Source organism: Aphanomyces invadans (assembly GCF_000520115.1).
Source record: "Aphanomyces invadans strain NJM9701 unplaced genomic scaffold supercont1.38, whole genome shotgun sequence".
In the NCBI taxonomy this organism is placed as follows: Eukaryota; Oomycota; class Saprolegniomycetes; order Saprolegniales; family Verrucalvaceae; genus Aphanomyces; species Aphanomyces invadans.
In genome coordinates, this window is record NW_008580183.1 from 199,162 (window position 1) to 218,932 (window position 19,771).

At 55.8% G+C, this 19,771-nt stretch overlaps 9 protein-coding genes across 9 annotated transcripts; 6 read left to right on the top strand and 3 right to left on the bottom strand.

Moving 5' to 3' along the window:
* The first annotated feature begins 473 nt into the window (after window positions 1-473).
* On the top strand, window positions 474-4,501 carry H310_12323 (hypothetical protein). Its single transcript, XM_008879344.1, has 13 exons — window positions 474-642; window positions 691-729; window positions 778-1,116; window positions 1,165-1,307; window positions 1,359-1,737; window positions 1,793-1,943; window positions 2,023-2,425; window positions 2,472-2,642; window positions 2,699-2,805; window positions 2,873-2,990; window positions 3,054-3,164; window positions 3,217-3,451; window positions 3,503-4,501. Exons 1-13 carry the CDS (start codon window positions 497-499, stop codon window positions 3,978-3,980), a joined length of 2,820 nt encoding a protein of 939 aa, XP_008877566.1. The 5' UTR covers window positions 474-496; the 3' UTR covers window positions 3,981-4,501.
* H310_12324 (hypothetical protein) lies at window positions 4,367-5,191 on the bottom strand. The gene has a single exon (XM_008879345.1). The coding sequence runs from the start codon at window positions 4,653-4,655 to the stop codon at window positions 4,419-4,421; it is 237 nt and encodes a 78-aa protein (XP_008877567.1). The 5' UTR covers window positions 4,656-5,191; the 3' UTR covers window positions 4,367-4,418.
* Window positions 5,192-5,406: 215 nt separating this feature from the next.
* H310_12325 (hypothetical protein) lies at window positions 5,407-7,458 on the top strand. The gene is made up of 6 exons (XM_008879346.1): window positions 5,407-5,870; window positions 5,922-6,117; window positions 6,174-6,583; window positions 6,658-6,856; window positions 6,902-7,047; window positions 7,092-7,458. Exons 1-6 carry the CDS (start codon window positions 5,451-5,453, stop codon window positions 7,398-7,400), a joined length of 1,680 nt encoding a protein of 559 aa, XP_008877568.1. The 5' UTR covers window positions 5,407-5,450; the 3' UTR covers window positions 7,401-7,458.
* A 1,781-nt stretch (window positions 7,459-9,239) lies between these two features.
* On the top strand, window positions 9,240-11,993 carry H310_12326 (hypothetical protein). Its single transcript, XM_008879347.1, has 7 exons — window positions 9,240-9,509; window positions 9,562-9,919; window positions 9,968-10,091; window positions 10,245-10,453; window positions 10,518-10,934; window positions 10,986-11,542; window positions 11,596-11,993. Exons 1-7 carry the CDS (start codon window positions 9,262-9,264, stop codon window positions 11,861-11,863), a joined length of 2,181 nt encoding a protein of 726 aa, XP_008877569.1. The 5' UTR covers window positions 9,240-9,261; the 3' UTR covers window positions 11,864-11,993.
* A 680-nt stretch (window positions 11,994-12,673) lies between these two features.
* On the top strand, window positions 12,674-13,734 carry H310_12327 (hypothetical protein; the record flags this gene model as incomplete). Its single annotated transcript, XM_008879348.1, has 5 exons — window positions 12,674-12,826; window positions 12,880-13,098; window positions 13,145-13,238; window positions 13,299-13,461; window positions 13,512-13,734. The coding sequence occupies 5 exons, from the start codon at window positions 12,674-12,676 to the stop codon at window positions 13,732-13,734; spliced, it is 852 nt and encodes a 283-aa protein (XP_008877570.1).
* Window positions 13,735-14,181: 447 nt separating this feature from the next.
* H310_12328 (hypothetical protein) lies at window positions 14,182-14,538 on the top strand (the record flags this gene model as incomplete). Its single annotated transcript, XM_008879349.1, has 1 exon — window positions 14,182-14,538. The coding sequence occupies one exon, from the start codon at window positions 14,182-14,184 to the stop codon at window positions 14,536-14,538; it is 357 nt and encodes a 118-aa protein (XP_008877571.1).
* A 203-nt stretch (window positions 14,539-14,741) lies between these two features.
* On the top strand, window positions 14,742-15,359 carry H310_12329 (hypothetical protein; the record flags this gene model as incomplete). The annotated part of the gene is made up of 1 exon (XM_008879350.1): window positions 14,742-15,359. Exon 1 carries the CDS (start codon window positions 14,769-14,771, stop codon window positions 15,357-15,359), a length of 591 nt encoding a protein of 196 aa, XP_008877572.1. The 5' UTR covers window positions 14,742-14,768.
* Window positions 15,360-15,704: 345 nt separating this feature from the next.
* On the bottom strand, window positions 15,705-16,295 carry H310_12330 (hypothetical protein; the record flags this gene model as incomplete). Its single annotated transcript, XM_008879351.1, has 1 exon — window positions 15,705-16,295. The coding sequence occupies one exon, from the start codon at window positions 16,293-16,295 to the stop codon at window positions 15,705-15,707; it is 591 nt and encodes a 196-aa protein (XP_008877573.1).
* A 76-nt stretch (window positions 16,296-16,371) lies between these two features.
* On the bottom strand, window positions 16,372-19,037 carry H310_12331 (hypothetical protein). The gene has a single exon (XM_008879352.1). It carries the CDS (start codon window positions 18,639-18,641, stop codon window positions 17,253-17,255), a length of 1,389 nt encoding a protein of 462 aa, XP_008877574.1. The 5' UTR covers window positions 18,642-19,037; the 3' UTR covers window positions 16,372-17,252.
* Between the last annotated feature and the right edge of the window lie 734 nt (window positions 19,038-19,771).

Sequence of the window (19,771 nt, forward strand, 5' to 3'; positions counted from 1 at the left end):
GTGGGATAGCCAGGTCGTATCGTAGACTATGCATCTGGCACATTTTACTGACGGCGCCACTCAACTTATCGAGAAGTCGACGCGTTATACGCCGTTTCCTGGCTCCCACGAAATCGGTGGCGCGCCCAACGACTACAAAGGTCGGATAGCCTTCCCTGACCACCACGAAACGCCCAACGAATGATTTAAGCGGGGCGATCTGTACTCCTCTCTTGGCCATGAGCGAGAGTCCGTCGCGAAAGACTCGATGCGGACGGTGCTGGGCCTGGTGGATACGCATGCGTCGTGGTGGTGTTGACTGGTTGCGACAAGGGCGGGGGCAAGACAGCTTGTAGCGGATGGCTGACATGTGCAAGAGTGTGCAGTCCGTTTGCCCGTAGCTAGCAGGGCTTGCGCCAAAGTGTGCACTTGTCAGGGAGTGCCGACAGTTGAAACGTTCGCATACACACAACGGGGGCACCTATTTTGAGTCCATTACTCGAATCCCCCGTCGGCGATGCTGCAGTCGCCGCGAACGAAAAAGGTCGCGGTGGTGCGGGATCCAGACATGACGAGTGTCCTGTCGCCGCCCACGTCGTACAATGTATATCCGTTCCAAGGGCTCCAGTCGCCCCCCAAAGCCCCCCGCACAGACTCGAAAACGTACTGGCCCGGTCTTGAGTTTTCGTCTCAACCTTAGCTCGTCGGTAGACCGCCCAAACGCCTTAAACAACTGGACAAGCCAGCCCTGTATGCGCTATACTCCATCTGATCTCGAACTCTGACATGGCGTCGTAGCTCGGCCGTCCATTCGTGGCTCCCTCTGACCAGACCGTATTCCCCCTTAGGGGCAGTGTCCCCCACGGCTGTAGTGCACCACTTGAGCGAAGAGCAGTACCCCCACGTCAAGCAGCACGACCTGGCCCAGATTGAGGACTGGCTCGTCGGGTTTGAGCAGGAGGCGCGCTCGTTCACGTCGTACTTTTTGTTTTGCGAGCTCAAGTTTCAACAGTCTGCCGTCCTGGCGACAGGGCGGGACGTGCCGAATCGACTTCGGACTGCCGTCGCGTTCTACTGCCTCCAGCAAGCGTCGTCCATCTTTGGGCGGTACCAGTCCGTGCTGGACACGATCTGCTTGTACGACAGTCCATTATGGATACTCTAAGACGCTTCTTGTGTGCGCAGGAACTTGGGGTCAGCGATCTACACAAGCTTTGGAACACTGCGGCGCGGCCGCCACCTCACAGCCCTGGAGTGCTATCACGCCGGGGTAACCTACTTTGATCAAGTCCAGTCGCTCCAGCAAGAAAACGCCCAGCTACAGTCTCGTACGAGAGTCCCGTGCTGCGCCACGTCACCCTTTTCGTTCGTTCGTCCAGGCAAATCGTCTCTCGACGAGTTGCTCGTCCGACTTGAGCAACGGGTGCAGCAACTTGAAGCCGAGAACGCAGCATTCAAATCAAACCCAGGCCACAGCACGGTCCCGGCATCGAACACTGTCAGCGCCTTCACGAAGCTTGCGCTCAGCAACGAATTCAACCCTGCGGCCAACATGGAGCAGCGGGAAAAGATGGGGTACATCCTCAAGACGTTCAAGGCGCTCGATGCCAACGAACGGCTTCAAGTCCTTCTAAGCCAAATGGACATGATCGGCGCGAATGCAGACATGTTGCTTACAATGATCCACGCGCTGCCGCCTCGGGAGCGCAACACCCTGCTCGATCGTCTCGTCCAAGACAAAGTCCAAACGATGCAGTCGTCCGTTCGACAACATCTTTGCTAGAAAAGACAGTTGCTGACACCGCGTGTATAGGACATGGGCGGCGGAAGCCGCCGTCCGGGGTGTCCAACAGCAGAACGAGGACGCGAACCAGTACAAACATCGCCTCATCAAGTACCAGGGATTGATTCAAGACGTATTGGCTGGGATCCACGTCTCGGCTCTCGACATTCCACCTCAGGACGTACGTGCAAGTCCATCGACCTTTTCCCGCGCCGTGCCTGCCACGGAGCACTCACGGTGGCGCTGTCGGGTGTGCTTAGAAAGGAACGATTGAGGCGCTCGCGAGTTTGGTTGAAGCGTTGGCGCAGGAAAAGGACAAGGTGAAGCGATACGAAGCCCGCGTGTTTGGCATGACAGCGATCCATGCCAAGAACAAAGCAGACGTGGAAGGATCATGGATGCACAAGTGCCACGAGCTGCAGGCGAAATACGACGCAGCGGAAGCCGAGCGCGTGCAACTTGTCCAGCAACTCGATGCGGTCCACGAACGAATCGAGGCAGAGCGAGTCGAGCGCGCCGCGCGGCCAACCGACACGAACGACAAACAGACCCAAGTTCGTCCGGACGAGCTGCAAAAGTCTATGATGCACAACGCCGACAACAACGAGCGCAAGTTGACGCAACTAGGGTTCAACGGATCCAAAGGCCATAAATCGTTCACTGGTTTGGCTAAACTCGTGGAGCCGTTTGCAAGCAACCAGTTCCATAGGGTTGTACATGATGATTCAAGAAGCCAACTACTCGGTTGCGAGTGTCAAGCGTATTCTGGCCAAAAAGCGGCCTCTGAGCATGCTGGAGCTCCACCAAGTCATCTCGGGGTTCTATCAAACCAAAATGAGCCAGGACATTGCGGACGACAACATGCATCGTCATCGCGAAGGTTGGTCGGCCAGCATCGTGTAAAGTCGATTGTCATCGGTCTTGTGACGGCGGCAGGGCTAGCGCAAATGCTGCTCGATTCGTACACGGTGTACTATGGACTGCGCGAGTTGGCCATGGGACAGCTCATTACGCTTGACTCGGCCATTCGAAAACACGCCGGGGTATGCCATGCTGCCGACTCCCTCGGTGCACAGAAACCTCTCGACGTAACGACTGCTGCCGGTGTAGAAAAGCGCACGCATTCGACTGTTTGGATTGCTGGTCGGGTCCCTCGAACCAGGAAGCTATGCGTCGTCCGCCCCAGCCATTGACTTTTTGCTGTTTGTCGTCGGGGTGCTCTTCAACGGTGCGATATCGTTCGTTCGTCGCACGTTTGGCTCCGTCCTTCTTGACGACGCGAATGACGTAGTGGGCAACTACCGCATGCATGAAGAGAGGGCGCAAGCAAACGCCAAGCAGCTGAAAGCGTGGTTTGGCGACGGCATCAGCGGCAGCCAGAACTGCACGATGATTCCACTAGGTGGACAAACCAACGTGAATCAACGTTGCCGGCACTCAATTCCAACTGTTAGACAAACTCATTCAGACGGTGCAGACTGTGTTTGCGCACAGCCACGTCACGATCGCATTCATGCAAGACTTGTGCCAGACCCAAAACGAGAATGGCGACGTCGACCTCGACGTGGCGCTCGAGAAAATCATGTACTACTGGCTCAAGCTGTACGCGGAGCAGATCGTGACGATGCACAATGTGTTTGAGCTTGGGGACAAGGACACCAACGGCGTGTTGGACTTTTCAGAGTTCAGGTACCCCTGCCGCCATCACCGTTGCAGGATGTGTTGACGGCTGCTGCGTAGCGCTGTGGTGCACCATCTCGACCCAGACATGACTCGACGGGACTGCCTCGAGCTGTACAACCACGTCGCAGGCTCGGACAACGTGATCGACAAAGAAGAGTTTGTGATGGGCATGATTTTGCACCAGCGCGACATCGGGCTCAAGTCGTACTTTGCCGCGGACCACGCCGTCATCGCTAGCTCCTCGGGTGCGCCCGCCACCCCCACGACCGCTGCCGTTATGTGCACTTCTGCGACACCGACAATATCGAAGCGCCTGAACACGAGGACCACGGGGGAAGCTCAACCCCAGATCCCGTTCAACCCTGTCCGGCAACTCACCATGCTCGTGTCCAAGTTCAAAGACGGCACCAGAACTTTCACGGACGCCCCCGGCGCGAATGCCGAGCCAAATGTCAACTGGGACGACGGCATTGACGCGGTTGTCGACCAGTTTCTAAGCCACAAACACCTGAGTAACGAGCAGTTAACGGGGTAGCGACCTTGCCAGAAACTCGAAATCGCCCTGCTGATCACGTTGTACGTCACCATGTGGGCGTCAGCAGTTCGCGTCATGCGCTTGTGAAGCAAGGGGGCAAGGTCGCGCCGCCAGGGGGCGTAAACTAACCGCCATATCGATGGGCCGTTGACGGGTGTGGCAACGATGAAGATGGATGCACCAACTATTGAGACTTGCTGCTGGTCAGCGAGGACGCACCCCGAGACCGAACAACAGTCGTTTGGACAACTTTCGACTCGAGGGAAACCAAAGTAGTGCAGGACGTCCTGGGTTGGATTGTCTGCGGGTGGCGACGGCTTTTTTGGGGAAGGCCAAGTGCGCCGCCGTGGTCGCATCCAGATCGATTGGTGTCGAAGAAGACCTGATGTCATAAATAGCTGATTCGAATTACATAAATGGGTCAACGCTCGTTGTGGCTTATTCAAACGATTGATGGGACAGATCGTGGTGGTGAAAGCACTGGAACCGCTCGAGCAGGTCCTCGTCTTGGATTGCCAAGTCTTCGAACCAGCCCCACTCGTCGTCGACGTCGTCGTCAGGGGCCGTGGCAGTGTCATCAACTTGCACGGCGGTTAATGTCATGGCGAGCAATTGTTTGGGCAGGTCGAGCGAGTCGACTGGGTGGAGGGACGCTGACGACTGGGTAGGTTGCATCGCTTGCCGCACAAGGATGGGCGGCGTGCTCACTCGAGAGCAAATCCAATTGTGACATTCTTGTGTGTGGCGATGTTTTTCTGGACTTGCAGGGAAATCACTGCGGGTGTGGCGGTTTGATTGGCCCAACAAGCGCACAAAAAATTGTCATTCGATCGTCAGCGCGCCAAGGCGCGCTGACGTCGCAGGAACCTGGGACACCCGCGTCGAATTCGATACCGAACGCAAGATCGTGACGACCTCGATGCGGTGCCGTGACGATGCCATGGCTAGAGGTACAATCGCCGCATCATGGGACGGCATCCGACGTCAAAGAACACGCGGCACTGTGTAGGCCCCTCGACGTGGCTTTGTGCAGCTGAGGAACATTGAGTGGCTGCCACATCAGGTGGAGACAAGGAACCTCCACTTATGACGTGTAGTGTCATGACAACGCTTCCATTCCCTCTTCCCTCGAAAGGCATGGCTTGCTCGCGAGCTTGACTTCACTCGTGCCCTGCACATCCCATGCATGTTCGAGCCACACCTCCGGCGCAATTGAGACACGATTTTAATTAGCGTGATTTCAGAATATGTTTAAAATACTTTCGAAGCAGCGTGAAACAAGTAAAACGCAGCTTCAGAATCGAGAATGCGTGTGAATTGGCGTTGCACCTATAAAACGCACTTCAACATAATTAGTGTACTGCACACTATAAATGAATCACACTAATACCTACATTTTACATTATTTACACTCGATTTCGAACGCACCAATGAGCGACGTCCAAGTCGCAAAGTTGCTCCGCCAGCATCATGCTCGTGACGTACCCGGTTCTCGGCGTTGGGCAAGCCAAGCACTTGATTGCAATCTGCGGGGGCGGCGGGTCGGCTAAGACAGGAGTCAAGAACACTGTCGACGTATACTCGATGCCGTCCCGTGGGAAACCATACCGCCTCCTTGGCAGTGCCGACACAGGAAGCGAACTCCCGTCATCCGTGGCTATCTCGCCCGATGGGACATGGCTCGCTGTCAGCGTGAATGCGGCATGTTGGGTCTATGAGATCACTCCCAAGGTGGTCAAGGATGACAACGCTCCCGACGATGCCTCGCCCAGTCTCGACCTTGTACTGCGTGTGCGATTTCGAACCGACTTTAGTGCGGTGGACAGCAGTCAAACGTGTGCATGCTTCGTCGGGTCGCATACGCTGGTCACTGGTGGCGAAGACTCGGTGGTACGTTCAGGCTTCTCAGCGATCCCATACACTTGACTCTTGTCATGCCAGGTCCGCATCTGGTCGATTTCCACGACGAACGAGGCGACAGATGTTGCGACTTCATCATCTCTCGCTGTCGTTCCTCCATCGACCGCGTCGAAACAAGACGGCGAAGAAGCTGTAGAAAATGCCATTGTCCCGCCGGTGCCAGGCGATCAAGCGGTCCATGGCACGACGGTGGTCAGACTCACCAAAGAATACCGAGGTACGTCTCGACCACATTGACCCCACCGACCGATCGTGTCTCATCGCCATGCCCAGGACACACGAAGCGCATCAAACAAATTCACGTGGACCCGTTCAGCCGAAATGCTGTTGTGACATCGGACGAAGCGGCCACGTGCCATCTCTGGCGCCTGGACAAGCTCACGTCGTTCTTTCGGGCTACGGCACTCGATACGCTCGACCAAGTGTTCCAGTCGCCAGGGTTCCCCAAGCCACCAACGAAAGGCCCGGTCAAACACCAGTTTCGATGTGTCCGGTTGGCCCCGAATGGCCAAGCTTTGTTCACCGTGCTGTCGCCTCCTCGAGGCGACGCCTACCTTGTCAAGTGGGTCCCCATGACGCTGTCACAGGAAGATGCCACGTTATGGCCTTGGCGCGTCGCAGCCGTCGCTCTCGCTGGCCCCGAGCCCGTCGGCAGCTTGACTATCAGCGACGATGGTGCTGTGGTACGTGTCTTCCATTAGACGTGGTGCCGTCCATCGCGCACAAATTAAAGAGACGCTGCTCGCTCGATGTATAGGTCGTGACGGCGACTGCGTCGGGCGATATCTTTACCTTCAACGCGATTGACTTGACCTGCGGGACGAAGAGTAGCCCCGAAGATCACACGTTTGCCATCACGGGGCTCGTGTGCCAATCAGTTGTGCCTGACTCGTTGTACCGGCTGTGTTCGGCTGGAGCCGACAAGCGATTACTTATGCACCGCGTCGAGCTGTCGAGTAAGTTGCCGCTGACCATGCATGGCTCATTGGGCTCTTTTCTAGCCGCGAAGGACGGGTTGACCTGGCCTGGTACGTTCGTCGCGCTCGCGTTGAGTGTGGTCGTCGGTGTTATTGTGGCTGGGACGGGTCTGGTGTACTTTCACGCGTCGCAGTCGCTGCTTCTTAGCCATCCATTTCAAGGCATCAATGTACAGCCATTGCATTCGAAATTCCTTTGTTCACCCGGCCGTAGGCAATCCTAGCGTCCAAATTTGAATCGAACGACGCCATGGCAACCATCATGGCGTGCCTGGTCGGTCTCCTAGCCTCGCTGGTGAGCTGGATCGTGTGTCTTCAGTCCCGAGCTCTCCACGGCGTGTTCTGGATTGGCCTGGCTCTCCTGATCCTCAGCTGCGTGTCACTGTGGGTGGCTGCCACCGACGACTTGCGAGTGCAGTGGGTCAGCGGCGTCGACCTCCTCGAGTACAAGGCTTGCATCGTTACGGGCGTCACCGGCGTTGTCTTTTTGCTCCTGCACTCGATCGGACTCATGGTGCTGTGAGTAGCAGCATTCCTAATCGTATACTACTTTGGGTTATCCACTGCACCCGAATACGTGACTGGACGTCTTGCCAAGGGCTCTTGGCTCCGCTGGGTTAGGATGAAATGCCAAATGCTGTGATGGCGTACACTAGCGACATGGACACTGTTGAGGTAGCCACCGAGCTGCTACTTGGGGGTTTTACCCGGATGATCTCGAGCTAAGTGCCGATGCTAGCGCTGCTATGAGAGCAGGGCGTTTGGAGTTGCAGACGCATGTTAGTATTGACAAAGAACTAAAGACCAGTCGTACACCACCGCCGTGATCGATTCAACTGTCCGTCGACCTGCTTCTTTGGCTCGACGCTTTGCATCTAGGATGCATGACAGTAGCTTGTCCGGCATCCACTCGACCAACAGCTCATCATTCGTCACGTGTATAAGACATCCACGGTGCCTGGATTTCACAGCGCGCCAGCGACAGTGTTCGTGGATGCGTTCTCGTTGTTGCCGTGCAAATTGTCCTGATCCAACCCAATCGGGAACCACGACCGCGCCGTCACGTCCGCTGCATTTTGGGACGTCCGCATCGACCTGAACACTGCGCAAACTAGCGAAACTGCGATGCTATCCCGTCGTTGTTGAAGGTTTCCAACAGCATGTTTCCGTTGTTGCCTTGGCCGTGGACATCGTAGCTCGCCATGGCGTCCGCTCGCGCGGGTGTGTCACCATGGCCCATGATTCTTGTACAACGCGGATGCGCCGCAATCGTTCGCGACGATTTCCAGAGGATTAGTGAGGTACGGCTGGTAGGGGCGAACGGACAAAGGCCGCCTTGAACACTGCCACAACGATCAATCACCGACTGACTGCAGCCCATTTGTTCCTGTTCGAGCTCGAAGCGACGTGATTTCCTCTGAGGCTGAAGACCAAGAACTGATGACAACGGCGTCGCTGAGGCCCCCGACCCCCTCAACTCTGGCGCACCATGATGAGCAGACGCTCCTGAATTTGTGCCGAGACTGGTGGATTGGTGGCCATCCTTAAAGGATTCCATCAGGTCGTCAAACAAGTAGGCGCGCGATTAGCAACTGAAGGCAGGGGTAGGTGCGTATTCGTAAAAATCGTTAGGATTGACAAAACCAAGGGTTATGGGCAAGCATGGGATGGCACACCATGCGCAATACTTACTATGGAATCGGGAGCTGCCATTGCCCCGTGCGGCACTTCGGGAGTACTTTGTGTGTGTGAGCTGAAACCCGAATTAGGGGCTGCGTTTGATTCTGTCGTCTGATCGATCGACGTATGCCATGTGAAACAGTCGCGCTCACCCTACCTGATATGAGGTGCCGCGTCCGAACAGGGCATCTGTGCTAGACCTTGGCATGCAAGCCATACATCATGCCTCGGGGGCTCTTCCCGCTATGATGGATCCGCCTAAATGAGGCAAAAAAATCCCCCCCCCACGACTAGCCATCCGTTTGCCAAAATGGCGTTCCAATTGAGCGAAAATTTGGGAAGCCTGAAGAGATCAAAGTCTTGCAATGGGGGCTTGGTTCACTCCTTCATTCGTGGGCCCAAAGGCCCGAGAGAATCCTACGCATCACGTAAAACTTGTGTTGTAGTATTCGCTGAATCACGTGCGATATATGCATCGAGCTAGGTCAGATCCGCAGCTACGGACGAAGGTACACCAAACCTCTATTTGCATCGACGCTTTCCCCAATGTCATCTCAAACGAGAACATCGCAGGCTCTGCTTCTCGCAGTGGACTAGGCGAGGATTTCTTGCCGACTTGATGGCACGACCATCGCAAATTCGATGAAACTGCTGTGGCCACGTTTCGTAACGAAACGACTCGTTAGATCGTGTTCAACTCGAGGATGACATTCTTGGCGACCAGGCCACAGTCGGCACGACCATCGACGGCCCACCACCGGACCAAAACCAACAAAATCACGCTCGGGACGTATCGATTTCGCCCAGGCACGTCCAGTTTAGAACGAGTTGGGCCTGTGGACGTCCACACGCCAGTCTTGACCCTGCTCGGGCTCATGGCGGACGACATGTCGCCGTTGTATCATTCCGTGCACCACCTGAAAATGCACCGGTTTCGAGCGCACCTGCCAAGGTAAGACAGGGAGTTTCTCGGTGCTGTCAGTGCTTCACATTGCCGTGGCTAGCACGGTCATCATCGGCCGACATTCCGAGCCGTGTGCGTGGTACTATACCAACAAGGAAGGGTACGTCCTCAAGAAACACGCGGCGCACTGCACATGGAAGAACGTTCGGGATGCTTTTTGCGGCCGGTATACACCGAGGCACATGGAGCATGGCCAAGACAAAAACGTCCACTGGCCAGTCGCGGTCGCAAAATTCGACGATGGCCGCATGCGCGTCTTGACTCTGCACGCGTTGTATACACTCCTGCGATCGCTTGACGCAGAATTCCCCGCAAAAACCGCCGACATCCATCCGTTTTGCATCCAAGCCTTTGTCCCACCGGCCAAGCGCGTCCGATACATCAGTATATACACCCTGGTACGACTGGTGGACGGGTTTGCGAAAACTGGACGATTGAATTCATAGGTGCGCAATATCGGCGACTGCCACGTCGTTGTGGCAGAGCTTGCGTCCAACTACAAGGAACAGTCACACGACAGCGGGCACGACGTGGACGTGACGAAGGAGCCGATTGAGATCTTGGAAGCAGGTGGGTTGCAGCCGTCGCCATGGAGGCGGCGACCCGCCATGGCTGGTGATCGCCCAACGTATTCTTCTATGAGAAGTCAACGACCTTTCGAGTTGCGCGTTTGAGAGCTGCCGCGGCGGCCACGAACGACTCACCCTATTCATTTGCACGTAGAACACAGCATGATGGTCGAATCCATCAAGCGTACGACGTTGCTCCTCATTCACCACGTGAACCGCAAGAACTCGGCATCCAACACGCCCGTGATCAGCAAGCTCATTGCAGAGTACATGATCCACACCAAGGACAACGAAGTGTACTTGACCGCGATCCTGGGTGTGAGCTGGCAGAACGGCGACCAAGTTCAGATGGCCGATTTCCAGGTGCGACCGCACCTCGTCCACACGTTTCGTTACGCGTACGTCACACGCTTTGTGCAATGCTCAGACCGAGAAAATTCGCGATTTGACAGCCATCGACGACGTAACCAACCAAGCACGAAACAACGCAACAGGCGCTACTGTCGCGAAAGGGCTCCACCAAAATGCCGTGGTGAAACAAGTCAAGCAGTTTGCCCGGAGCTTGCAAGGCAGCACCGAGCTGTACGAAGCTGCGGAGCGACACGCGAGCGAGTGCCAGGCTGCGGCGGAGACGTTGCAAGCGCAAGTCGTGGAGCTGCAGGCCGAGCTAGAACACGTCAAGGCCAAACTCGACACGTCCACAGCTCACGCCGACGCCCAGCGGAAGATCAAGTGTCTGGAAGGCCGTATTGAGCTCCAGGAAAAGGAAATTGCCAAATTGGACGCCACACTCGCTGCGTACGAGACCAACACTGCGAAAGCGACGGCCGATTTGGATCGAGAAGTACGTGATGGAAGGGTCAGACAAATTTGAGTGGTCCTTGTTGCCCTGTAGCGAGTGCTCTTTTGCGAAGCGCTGAAAGCGGCCCAAGTTAAAATCGTCACGCTGACAGACACCATAGCCCAGCTCGAACAAGACAAGGCGCAGCTCAACACCCAAGTGTCGGCCCATGCCCAAGCGATGCGCGCGGCAGCAGGAACGATTGAAGCGCTACAAGGTGCCGTGGACAAGCAAAAACTCTCGACGCACCAAGTGTCGTCGAGTTTGCGGGACCTTCAGATTCAACTGAATGCGATGGAAGCCGAGAACGACAAACTGAAGGCACTCGTTCCGTTTGCGTCAGTCAAAAAGATCAGCTGGTGCAGTAAGATGCACCTGCACGACTTTGCCATGGAGTGGCCCGACTACCGAATGGAAATCGGCGTCCTCAATCGCGCGCTGGGGGCTCACTACAGCGTTCTCAAGCGAATATTCACTCAGTACCTCACCCTAAAGGTGCCACTCATCGGCCCGACCATCCCGCTCGGCCGGACGCATCCGCTGCTGTCAAATCAGCTCAACTACGCCCAGCTACTGGCGTGCATGGAAACTTGTCATATTATAACGACAAGGTCGTCGATTCTTTGTGGTTTTGGCTGAAGCACCTCATACGAGTCTCCATTAGGTTCACCCCGCCGCAGCTAGAAGTTTTGTATACAAAGTGCACGGCAGCTCGATGGCACCAAACCCACGGCCCCAAGCTCACGACGGCGGGGGTGTCGATGCCCCGCGGGATCGTACTGATTGAGTTTATGGAGCTATTGGTCCGGGTCGCCCATATTCGCGGCGGCGGGAAGAGCGGCCTTGTCGGCGAAAAGTTCCACACCTTGGTCGAGGACTGCATCTACCCTCAAGTACGTTGGAAAGACATTGAAGCCGTTGCGCTCAAATAATGGCATAACCATCGCAATGAGATAAACTCCCCACGTGAGTGGCACACCGTGTGGAGACCAACCATCAGCCATCGAAAGAAACAATTCAACGCTGTGGTTTTTCTATGCATGCAGTGACAGCGTTTTGTCCGATTTGTCGAGAGCCATTGTTGTCGGGGGCTTCCGCGACGTAACAACGGATTGATTTGGTGGGCTTGTGATGGAGTTGGCCACGGCCATCACCACCCCCTGTCCTCGACGCAAGGATAGAGTAGCGTACCCGATGGTGGGGACCATCCCTACTTTTCCCAATGTCACAATTATGAAGAGATGCATCCTCCAGGGTGGGCATCACTGCCATGACCTGGAATGTTGAAAACGTCGTCGTAGTCTAACGAGCGTATAAGCATTGGAAGTACGTCCCACGGGGGGGTTTAGTCGTCTCCTTCCAGAATTTCAGTGGCCCCTTGCAATCACCGATCGCACCTGACGTCCTCGGCGCCACACCGAGCTTGACAGCCACCGAGCGGTTCGACCCAGCGACTTTCGATCTATACTCATGTGCACCCGGGCCATCATGCTACGTGTATGCAGCATCGTCATGCTCAAGAGTATTTTTGTCAATCATGCCGCGGTGGACGATTTGGAATAAAAATATTTCCCGAGCGATCAACTTGAACGATCGTTAGAAATATTTTCCACTCGTTGCACTATCTTGAAATATCCCGTTCAACGAATTCACAGTGTATGTCGTACTAACAGTAGATACGAGTAATACTAGTAGGTGGGCCATAGAAAACGTGTTTGAAACACACGGAATCGGCAACTGGCATGGCTGCACAACATGCGCCGGCGACGGTGAAGGTAGCGATTGTGCAATACGAGCCACAGATACACCAAGTGAAGGCGAACATGGAGACGGTCACGCGCATGCTGTCCCACCTGTCGGAAGCCGACGGACTGCACATTCTCATGCTTAGCGAGGTGCGTGTTCGATGACAAAATCCCACCAAACCTTGGAGTTCATGCACTTGTAGATGGCTTTCACGGGGTATTGTTTCCGAGACCGCGAAGAAATTGAGCCATTGGCCGAGGAACCGTCGAAAGGGCCAACGTTTGAGTGGTGCCAGCGCCATGCAAAGAGGCTCAAGTGCCTTGTCGCATGCGGCTACGTCGAACGCGGCGACGATTGCAACTTGTACAACTCCATGATGGTGCTCAGTCCTGCAGGCGACCTCGTGTTCAATTACCGAAAGGTACGGCGGTCACTGGAGGCGTTGTCCCCGCTCATGCCACTGGTAGGTGTTCCTGTACGAGACGGACAAGTCGTGGGCGACGGCCGGATCTGGCTTCGGCGACTGGTTCTGCCCGTGGCTCGGCCAGAATCTGTCCTTTGGTACGGCCAACTTGTTTCGCCCATGGTCATAGCGAGGGGTCCTCACCGTGACGCGTGGAGGCATCTGCATGGACATCAATCCGTGCGACTTCGAAGCGCCGTACGAAGCGTACGAGTTTGCGTCGAGCATTCTCGCCGCCCAAAGCTCGCTGGTCTTGTTTTCTAGCGCCTGGAACGACCACAATCCTTTGGAAACAGACCCGTCCTCGTTGCCGACGATCCAGTACACATCCAACGGATCTGTCACCCGAAGCATGACGTGGTTGTCCGTAGGTACTGGGCAAATCGACTCGTGCCAGTCATCGACGAAATGTCCAAGGTCGGGACGGACCGCAACTGCTACTTTATCTGCTCCAACCGCACCGGTGTCGAGCGCGGCACGTCGTTCGTTGGCGGGTCCTGCATTCTGTCGCTGAAGGAGCCGAGCATCGTCGTGGCCGCGAATCGGTTTGAGCACAAAGTCCTCGTGGCGAGTCTGCGCATGACATCATGTTAAACGAGATGCGATCTATGTTGAAATGGCCATCCGTCGATGCGACGACGTTGTGCGCTTTTGCAGGCGTCACAACCCCCGATCTTTGCATCGAACGCATCCTGTGCAGAATCCGTGACAACGTAACCCCTCCCCCGTCAAATCCCACCCCGCACTACTCGCACTACTGATCCATGCACATACTGCCTTGCTCCTCATTGCCAACTTGGAATCTTGTCGACCAGCACAAGCTCTTCACAACAAGGACATCTCGCGTACGTGAGGGGTCAGAAAACACGGTGTAAGGGTGCTCCTGTGGTGGGCAGACCTGGACCGTACGCATTTCCACAATGGATGCTGGACGGACAGTTGGCGCTGGCTAATAACACGGTCGTTCGCGACGATAAGCGCATTGAACCAGAACACGGGACCACCGCGACCTTGGCATGGGCAGTGCGCACTTGAGTACAAATGGCACTGTGCTGCTTCTTGGGTCTCGCCTGCGTACGTCGCGATCTTCAACTCCCGCACCAGTGCGTTTCGAAAACAAGAGAACATACATCGCTTCGAAATGACTGGACTCGCGGACGTCCATCCAAGCGATGTCAAAAAGAGCGATGGGCGACATTCCCTCGGCGCCTACCCGCCGTTCATCTGGGCGCCACGAGCATCGCTTTCTCCCATGCACTGCCTCACCCGTGCCGTGCAATCTGGGAACACGACCAACGCTTTGAAAAAGTAGAGTTTCTACGGACCGGACGGCCGTGTCTCAGTGTCTACAACAGGCAACGTCGACAACGACTCGGCGAGCTTGGGATGGAGCTGTGAGAGGACCGAGCCGAGGGTATCCATGTCCAGCTGCCTTTCTGCTGCGGCCGTCAGCGACCGCCGGCGCGAAGCGTTCGGCGGAGATCCGCCAACACGTCTGATGCAGATCCTTGGCAGTTTCGAGCATCTCCTCCAACGGCAACCCGTGGAAGCCAAAAATACATGCGCGTGGTAAGTGAAATGCCATTTCCCAAACCGACCCGGCCGACGGGAAGGCGGCGCGAACGAACATGCACAACATGAAGTGTGTCGTGGTGGGGGACGGCGCGGTCGGCAAGACGTGCGTCCTGATCTCGTACACGACGAACGCGTTCCCTGGCGAGTACATCCCGACCGTGTTTGACAACTACAGCGCCAACGTGATGGTTGACACCAAGCCGATCAACCTCGGGCTGTGGGACACGGCGGGCCAGGAAGACTATGACCGTCTGCGGCCGCTGAGCTACCCCCAGACGGACGTGTTTCTCATCTGCTTTTCCGTCGTGAGTCCCGCGTCGTTCGAGAACGTCAAGGCCAAGTGGTTTCCCGAGATCCAGCACCACGCGCCAGGCGTGCCGTTCATCCTGGTCGGGACCAAGCTCGACTTGCGCGACGACGAAGAAACGATCGAGCGACTCAAGGAGAAGCGCTTGAAACCCATCACGACGGAGCAAGGCGAAGCTCTCAAGAACGAACTTGGCGCGTTCAAGTACCTCGAGTGTTCGGCGCTGACACAAAAAGGTCTCAAGCAAGTGTTTGACGATGGGATTCGGTGCGTCCTGCAACACCACAAGAACCCCAAGAAAACGACACGAAAATTTGGCGGGTGCAGCATCCTCTAACTCGCCCAATCTATCTATTCTGACCCCAGCAGAGGCACAACAACAGCAACGAACCAGCAAACAGCAGCACATCTGCCCTCACGATTTAGAGCTGCAACGCAACCAATGACAGCCAACCACAACACAACGGAGACCACAATTAGACTCTGGGTAAAAGAACAGACAAACATAAACGACAGGCAGATCAACATGTCCCTGCTGCTCAAAGGTACGCGACCCCACCCCACAACTCAAAACCACCCACGAAAAGACAAACAACAAGCCTCACCCCAGAGGTGCTGAACGCGCAGACAACAAGCCGACTGGTCTGCCGTGGCTCGAGGAAGAATAGATAGATTGGGCGAGTTAGAGGATGCTGCACCCGCCAAATTTTCGCGTCGTTTTCTTGGGGTTCTTGTGGTGTTGCAGGACGCACCGAATCCCATCGTCAAACACCTGCTTGAGACCTTTCTGTGTCAGCGCCGAACACTCGAGGTACTTGAACGCGCCAAGTTCGTTCTTGAGAGCTTCGCCTTGCTCCGTCGTGATGGGTTTGAGGCGCTTCTCCTTGAGTCGCTCGATCGTTTCTTCATCGTCGCGCAAGTCGAGCTTGGTCCCGACCAGGATGAACGGCACGCCTGGCGCGTGGTGCTGGATCTCGGGAAACCACTTGGCCTTGACGTTCTCGAACGACGCGGGACTCACGACGGAAAAGCAGATGAGAAACACGTCCGTCTGGGGGTAGCTCAGCGGCCGCAGACGGTCATAGTCTTCCTGGCCCGCCGTGTCCCACAGCCCGAGGTTGATCGGCTTGGTGTCAACCATCACGTTGGCGCTGTAGTTGTCAAACACGGTCGGGATGTACTCGCCAGGGAACGCGTTCGTCGTGTACGAGATCAGGACGCACGTCTTGCCGACCGCGCCGTCCCCCACCACGACACACTTCATGTTGTGCATGTTCGTTCGCGCCGCCTTCCCGTCGGCCGGGTCGGTTTGGGAAATGGCATTTCACCTACCACGCGCATGTATTTTTGGCTTCCACGGGTTGCCGTTGGAGGAGATGCTCGAAACTGCCAAGGATCTGCATCACACGTGTTGGCAGATCTCCGCCGAACGCTTCGCGCCGGCGGTCGCTGACGGCCGCAGCAGAAAGGCAGCTGGACATGGATGCCATTGGAAAAGTGATCATGTCGGCGAAGGTAGTCCTGCGGTGCTTGGACGTCCGTCGGGTTCGCTCACTTGCGGGTGTCGATGGGCAATTGGGCAATTGGAATTCCCCTGCCAATGCTTTGGCTATGACGGTTGTGTTGCTCGAACGGGGCGTTGTTTGACGGCTCTGTCGAACGTGCGATCTCGAGGTATCGATCACCTCGGCGGATCGTTTCACGCGAGCGCATCTTCTGCACTAGGCGACCCGCGTCCTCGTCATGCCTGCCGTCAATCTTCGGCGGCAAGTCATGTATGTGGCAACCGCACGAGCCGTCACTTGAGTTTGCTCAAGCGGTGTCCATGGAATCACAGTACACCAAAGAAACGTGCTGCCAACGACATGCTGCCGTAGAGCTGACTACGCATGGAAGATGCGGACTGCGGCGGCTAGAAGTGTGGAGTCTCATGGGCACCGAGTTCAGTATTGGTCTCGGTCATGGCTCCGTGAAACGAAGATGTTCGAACAGTGTGCATGACGACGATGCAAGTTGCGAATTGGACGGCTCAAGACGCGATCGGTTGACGTGTGCCAAGTCGGTGGCATCGCACGACGAAAGCATGATGAGGAAAGTAGAGCGCAACTACTTTGGTTGGGGTCGAAGCAATCGACACGCCCAAGTTTGCCTCCGACCCCGTGCCGATCTCGTCGATATCAAACGAAACGACGACACAAACGACAGCACCATGTATTCATTATTGCAACGACTAGGGGAGGTTGTAGTGCGTGCGGTTGGTGTACACAAACTCTTGGAATTCGGCGGGGCAGTGGGGGAACTTGATGGCGGGATTGGGGGTGTCGGGGGTAAACAACGACTTGCCCGACGTGTACGAGATGTACACACTCAATGCAGAGCAAAGCACCAACACAAAAATGCACCACACGCGCTCGTAGACTGGCAGGGTCTTGCCAAACGTCTTGAGTGTGAAGAGGACGGGCAAGATCATGCTTGTCATGGCCGTGGATGACGCACCGACGAAATCGAGGATGTCCATGAACTGGTCCTTCCACACGATCGCCAGCACGATGGTGATGCCGACCATGAAAACGCGCAGTACCATGGCCTTGAGGTAGTCGATGGAGCTGTTGTATGTCGGGGCAACCGACTCGGCGACACCGTCGGTTTTGGGCGATTCCAACGTGACAAAGTCGTCCACTTTCTCGGCCTCGTCGTCCGAAACTTGGTGGAAGCCAAACAAGATGCGCTCAATGATGTAAAAGGTCGGGAACACAATGACAGCGAATGCCACCGTGCAGTGCAGCTGCATGGAGAGGAAGGCGAGAACGATGCCGCCGCGGGATGCTTCGAAGCCGAGCTTTGTCCCCGTGATCGCAAAGAGCAAGTTGCCCGGGATCTGGCACCCCACCGTGGACACACCCGTGATCGAAATGATGAGAAACAACACGGAACAAACGCCGAGCGTAAATACGATCACACGGGGCATGCGCTGCGGTTGCGTATGCTCTCGTTGGAGAGCCGGAATCACGACCCCCGCCGAGTACCCGAGCGACAGGTTGCCAAACACGGAAGTGACGCTGGCAAAGGTCGGAACTGGTGGCGGCGGCGCTAGACCTGCTGGGATCGGAGACATGTTGGACACGAGCACGTACAGCGCAACAACGTCCGCGATGAGTGTCCCTGCCGCGCCGGCCGCCGCCACTCCCGCGCTCTCCTTCAGGCTCGGCATCAGGCACACAGGCATGAGCACGAGGCCCATCAGGATGATCCACGTCGTGTCGTCGTACGTGCCAGGGAAGAGCGTGGTGAGGAGCGTCCCGCTCAGCACGAGAAACGCAATCGGGACCATCCAGCACACGAGCAGCTGCGTGACCACTGTAACATATCGACCGGGCTTGCCTAGACACCACTCACCCAGATCGCCGTACGTCTTGACCTTCTTGGGCGCTAGGAGCAGCACTTTGCTGATGCTGGCCGTCGTGTAAATGTTGATGGCCGCCATGAGTAGCACGGCTGCGGTCCCCCAAACAAAACCGGCACGGGCGTAGTTTCCAGGCATGCCGAGCGTCCCGACCCCATACACGACACAGAACAAGTTGAACGACAATTTCAAGTCTTCGACGGTCAAGAACGTCATGGTTGAAGCCGTATATTCCAGAACGAAGCAAGTTAGAGACTGGAGATTTCACCGGCGGGCACCAAGTTGGTGGACGTCGCTCACAGTCGATGTTTCAACGGATTCGTTGCAATTGGTTTCATATGTTGATCGCTTCTGGACCAACAAGAGTGATCGCTCGGGCGTTGTCACCGGCGCTACGAGAAGGCAAGTGTGCGACATTGCTTCACATATGCAGCCAAAGGTCGATGAATCGGATTGCGCGTCTTGTATTGGCCAATGCATGCAGTGGCTTACCCAACATCGCGAGATGCCTGGGTGTGTCGTTCGAGCGTCCTCTCGAACCCTGGTGTCAGAGGTACTGAGCATTTGACACAGCATGCAGCCTAGCGCGAGCAAAATAAAACGATCACATCTAAACGGACCTCACCATGGAGTTTGTGGACCCGTCCGTCATCGACGACTGCTCCTTCCATCCGTGTGTGCGGTATGCTCGGTACAAGCGGGAACCCGTCAGGTAGCGCGATGCATATCTCGTCCAAAACTGAGACGGTTGTGCCAGTCACGGTGTAGAGCTCCAGCAGCAGAGATGTCGACTTTGGACGCGTTCGCCTCCTCTTCTACCTGATTGCACACGACCGCGGTAACTTCATCAAATCCGCTGATGTCGATCGTCTCCGCGCAGCCGCCGGAGATGGCACCGTCGTTTGAGTGCTTACTGGTCGTGCCTCACCATGGAATTTTGTTAAATCACGTCCCGCTTCAACCTCGTATCAAACGGAAGTCTCGGCGGTGCGTATGAGTTCAAAATTAACTGTAAACAATCGGCTGATTTTGCAACAAGAATCCATACTCAATTTTTTCAACAACTTTCCAGTGAGACGAGTTGGACAGTTCTCGACACTTATTGCTTTTGCTATCGGACCTTTTCACACTCAGCACACGCAATGTTACCACCATGGACATCATGGTCCCAGTGCTTGCTCTTCTAGCAGTCGTCAATGACAGAGTGTTGAGCTCACGTGCGATCAGCATACCTCTCGAACAGGACGTAGATCTCATAAAGGAGGTGATTGCAGTCTCACCACACGATGCTCCATACGGCCAAATGAGTTCTCGATGGTCAGAGGTTGGGAGCAACATGCGTGCCA